Genomic DNA, 5,000 nt, shown 5'->3' with positions numbered 1-5,000 from the left:
CTCTGTCAGAGTGACCATCGCGTCCGTCTCGAACCTCTACGGACAACTCCTTCGACCTTGATGGCTTGGTTTTTGCACTGACATGCACTGTCAACTGTGGGACCTTATATAGACAGGTGTGTGCCTTTCCAAATCATGTCCAATCAATTTAATTTACCACAGGTGGACTCCAATCAAGTTGAAGAAACATCTCAAAAATGATCAATGGAAACAGGATGCACCAGAGCTCAATTTTGAGTCTCAAATCAATGGGTCTGAATACTTAAGTGAATAAGGTATTTCAGTTATTTAATAAATTTGCAAAAGTCTAAAAACCTGTTTTCGCTTTGTTGTTATGGGGTATTGTGTGTTGACACCATTATCAAAAGTGAACACAAATGTAATTACGCATGTAATGCATTTATTATAAAAGGTGCATTTCTATGGTGAAAATGACCTTCCCCAAACTTGAAACTCACGCGCTGCTCGATGTGCAAAACTGATAGAGACATACCCCAAGCGACTTACAGCTGTAATCGCAGCAAAAGGTGGCGCTACAAAGTATTAACTTAAGGGGGCTGAATAATTTTGCACGGCCAAGTTTTCAGTTTTTGATTTGTTAAAAAAGTTTGAAATATCCAATAAATGTCGTTCCACTTCATGATTGTGTCCCACTTGTTATTGATTCTTCACAAAAAAATACAGTTTTATATCTTTATGTTTGAAGCCTGAAATGTGGCAAAAGGTCGCAAAGTTCAAGGGGGCCGAATACTTTCGCAAGGCACTGTAGTTTGGTGAATCATGGGTGACTACGTCATTTGTAACAAGTTCCAGTAAATTATTTTTGGTAGCATTTCTGTGTGGTTTTCCCCATATTCCATCCAGTTTGCTTTATTTTTTATAATATATTACTGTACACTTGATCTTTCTTGTATAAGTTCCTCCTCTTCTTTTATAGTCTTTCCTCTAATGTATTCTGTGCCTCTATGGTACAGTTTTTATTGACAACTCTCTGTACTGTTAGTCCCTCTATTTCCTTTGCTAATATTCATTCTTTTGACCTAAATTGCAATTGTTTTAAAGATGAGTATTGAATTGTATGGCCTCTAAAGGCACATTTACAAAAGGTGTCCCATACAATAAGGGGATCTGCTCTACCTATATTATGTTGGAAAAAGGCTGTTATAAATGATTCTGTCCTGGTTAAAACAAGTTGTCATCCAATAGGCTTTGATGAAATGTCCAATATCCTCGCCAACATGGAAATTCTCTAAGGATAATGGATAGGCCAATTATTTGATGGCATTCTGTCCCCTATCAACACTTTTTAAACTTTTGGTGCCAGCGAGAATGACATAAGAAAGTAGTCCAGTAGTTCATTGAGCCTCTGCCATGTAAAACTCACTAGGTCAGGATAGATACACACACACACACACACACACACACTAGTTCCAATATATCCATGACATTTGTAATTTCCTTATATGAATTAGGGTGATAGTTTGTAGTGCGATTTCCATTACGGTCCATTGAGGTATTTAAAACCGTATTATAATCTCCCACCATAATAATAGAGTTTTGTATTGCTTGTAGGCAAGATCAATTATTATATATATTTTTAAAGAAGCGTGAATCATCATTATTTGGACCTTATCAATTAATGAGCCAAATCTGTTTATGGTCCAATAACATATTTAAAAAGAATCCATCTACCTTCAGGATATGTTTGGACAATTTGCACATTCAGATCAGAATTATTGTTAATTAATATCATCACCCCTTTTGAGTTACTTTGCCCCCCCCCCCCCCCCCCAGTCCTTCTTCCACAGAACATCATCTAAAATTGTTGAATGAGTTTCCTGTAAACAATAGCTATTACGTTCCTTCTCTTTTAGCCAGGTAAATACTGATTGTCTTTTCTTATCTGCTAAGCCATTACAATTATAACTGGCTAAGTATGGGTATGAACACTTTTGCAAAATCCATTGAAAATACGTTCAAAGTCCATCCAAATCCATCCTCCAGACGAATCCCAGTTAAACATTCATCATAGTGGTTTAAATGCACTCTCCAGAGCTGTGCTGTATTCTTAAAAGGATGTACATCCTTTAAGAAAGTCAAACATGCTAAAGGGAGAGAAAGAGAGCGGGGGTGGGAGAAAGAGGCAGACAACATCTGTGTGAGGACCAGATGGATGGGTAGACAGATTACCATCCTCCCTCCATCCTACCCTCCTCCCATGCTAAAGACAAGACAGAGCAAGAACAAACAGCATGGGACATTAGAGGAAGTGAGAATAGAGAGGGAAAACAGAGGGAGAGAGCCCGCTCCCACGCTCCTAGATTGCTTAGTTCAAACACAAGAACCGCAGAAATGAAAATAAAAAAAGAAACCCACCACTTCGTCCTCGAAGCCTCCGGCCAGCACCAGCGAATAGGAGCCATCGTTACTGCGGCCGTGGATACCTCCCACGTGGGGCCTATGCACTCCAGCTTCACTCACCTTGGAACACAGGAAGGGAGGAGAATATAGATAGGGAGAATGAACAGGAGTGGGGGAGAGTCAGGATGGGTGATGTGAGATATGGGAGGGATAGAGAAAGAGGGAAGGAACGTGCAATACAGGCTATGTAAACAAATCCGTGTCAGAATATCAGAGTTGACAACTATAAGCCAATAAAGTTCACTTAAAGTAACAATCCTTCCGGATTCAACATCGCCATGATTTGAAAATATAACATATTGTTCAAAACATTCTCTCTGTTCTCTGTGAGGAATCATCCAACATGTATCACCCTACTGGTATGACCCATGGTACGAAATCGTGTTGCCATTGGCTCACCTGAACACGGAACTTCCATGTTGTTCCCACGGGAACACCAGGTACGGGCCCGTAGTGATTGGAGGGGACGATGGTACATTCCTTAGTGCGCCCCACACAGGCCATACCCTGAAACAGGAGCATGGCATTCAAGGAAAGGACCTATTCATGCATGTTTTAGCTAGCATGTATTCCCACGCTGGACCACACACATTACGTAAACAAAGGGCTTACTAGTAGGAGCTTTAGTTACCATAATAGCGTAATCAGACCTGAATGGTTTTGTATATATAACAATAATCAATTTTCAAGGGCTGGAAATGTTTCTTGCTAAAGCATTGGACAATTTGATTCATTCTTCAGTCTTTCTTATCTCATAACATTTCCAAATGATAAGACAAATAAATGAGAAAAACAAAACCTCTAGCACTTTCATGTATATGTTAAAATGTACAGAATAGGCTGTTTTCAATTAACATTAGCGTTCTAAATGGCACCATATTCCCTATGGTGCGCTACTTTTGACCAGAGCCCTATGGACCCTTGTTAAAATTAGTGCACTAAATAGGCAATAGGGTGTCATTTGGGAAGCATTAATGTTGTATACTGGGAAACAATGGGGTTATTTTTCCACAAGTTTGGTTCCAGGAAAATAACTTCACTCTGCTGAGTCATTTTAAATGGCATTGTTAGCGTCGCCTCACAGCTTGAGAGGAGAGCGCCAACAAAGAATTACACACAGCTTAGTCAGAGCATAAAGGCCTCACTGTGGGCCTGGGCCATGTTCAGTGGGCACCAAACGGAAGGAAACAGAGTAAAAAGTAGAGGGTTTTGTTCAGTAGGGCTAGGGTTGCACATTTCGGGGAACTTTCAATAAATTCCCTGATTTTCCCAAAATCCCAGTTAGAGGATTCCTAGAATCAGGAGGAAATAAGCAGGAATCCTCCAACCAGGATTTCAGGAAAACCAGTGAATTTATTGAAAGTTTGTGTAATTTTGCAACCCTAATTTGTAGGGTACAATGTCACAAAATATTTTGCAATGAAAAAACGAAATTGAGTGGTTCTTATTGGACAAGTCCAGGTAGTCCCTCCCTGTCTCAGTCCGTTTTCTTCCCATTTGGTCACTACTGCTACCTGCCAATGCACTCCTTTAGGAGAACTTAGTGAGGAGATTCAATGAATACAGCCCAGGCAGGCGTGTTTTGCGTGGGGTAAAAGTTGACTGAATTCGTTTTGGACACGGGCTGCTTCCCAAACGTGAGCCAGATGCCCTGTTCAAAGCCCAGGGCAAAGTCAACTCTAAACAAAAGTGAAGTAATTAAAGGAGTAACCCAGGTTGTGAGAGTATGCAACAATTCATCCGCCACACTGACCCTCAAGACAGAGGCCCCTCACGGGTACGTGCTTAGTCCCCTCCTGCACTCCCTGTTCATCCATGACTCCAACACCATAATAAAAAGTTTGCAAACAACACGACGGTGGTAGGCCTAATCACCGATGACAATGACACAGCCTATAGGGAGGTCTCAGACCTGGCAGTGTGGTGCCAGGACAATAACCTCTCCCTCAACATCAGTAAAACAAAAGAGCTGACCGTGGACTACAGGAAACAGAGGGCCGAGCACGCCCTCATTCACATCGACTAGGAAGTAGTAGAGCGGGTCAAGAGCTTCAAAGGAACGACAATGCCTCTTCCCCCTCAGGAGGCTGAAAAGTTCTACAGCTACACCACCGAGAGCATCTTGATTGGCTGCATCACCACTTAGTATGACACCTGATTGGCATTCGACAGCAAGGCGCTACAGAGGGTAGCGCGTACGGTCCAGTACATTGCTCGGGCCGAGCTCCCTGCCCTCCAGGACCTCTATACCAGGCGGTGTCAGAGGAAGGCCCAACATTTATAGTCTGGAACCAACAGGAGGACCCTGAACAGCTTCTGCCCCCAAGCCATAAGACTTTTAAACAAGACTGCTAAATAGCTAATAAAATAGCAACCCGGACTACCTGCATTGAACCTTTTTTTACACAAACTCTTGCACCGACTCTATCCACACACTCATACATGCTTACATTGACACCGCAACACACAAACACTACATATGCCCACACACACACACAAACATGCATACTGATGCCACACACACACTTTGACACTCACCACATACACTGCTGCTACTGTCTATTATCTATCCTGTTGCC

At 41.9% G+C, this 5,000-nt stretch overlaps 1 protein-coding gene across 3 annotated transcripts in view; it reads right to left on the bottom strand.

Moving 5' to 3' along the window:
• uhrf2 (ubiquitin like with PHD and ring finger domains 2) overlaps window positions 1-5,000 on the bottom strand; it is a 49,129-nt gene that overhangs the window by 14,885 nt on the left and 29,244 nt on the right. For all 3 annotated transcript variants that reach the window (XM_036977691.2, XM_090235043.1, XM_090235042.1), the window contains exons 8-9: window positions 2,821-2,928; window positions 2,377-2,481 (exon numbers count right to left, since the gene is read on the bottom strand). In XM_036977691.2, the coding sequence (XP_036833586.2) occupies window positions 2,377-2,481; window positions 2,821-2,928 (213 nt within the window). The remainder of the gene's footprint in view (window positions 1-2,376; window positions 2,482-2,820; window positions 2,929-5,000) is intronic.

The sequence above is a fragment of the Oncorhynchus mykiss genome, chromosome 5, assembly GCF_057628025.1.
Source record: "Oncorhynchus mykiss isolate SJ-2025 chromosome 5, ASM5762802v1, whole genome shotgun sequence".
Taxonomy (NCBI): domain Eukaryota; kingdom Metazoa; phylum Chordata; class Actinopteri; order Salmoniformes; family Salmonidae; genus Oncorhynchus; species Oncorhynchus mykiss.
The sequence above is the reverse complement of the archived record's forward strand: the minus strand, read 5'-3'. Positions and strand labels throughout refer to the sequence as shown.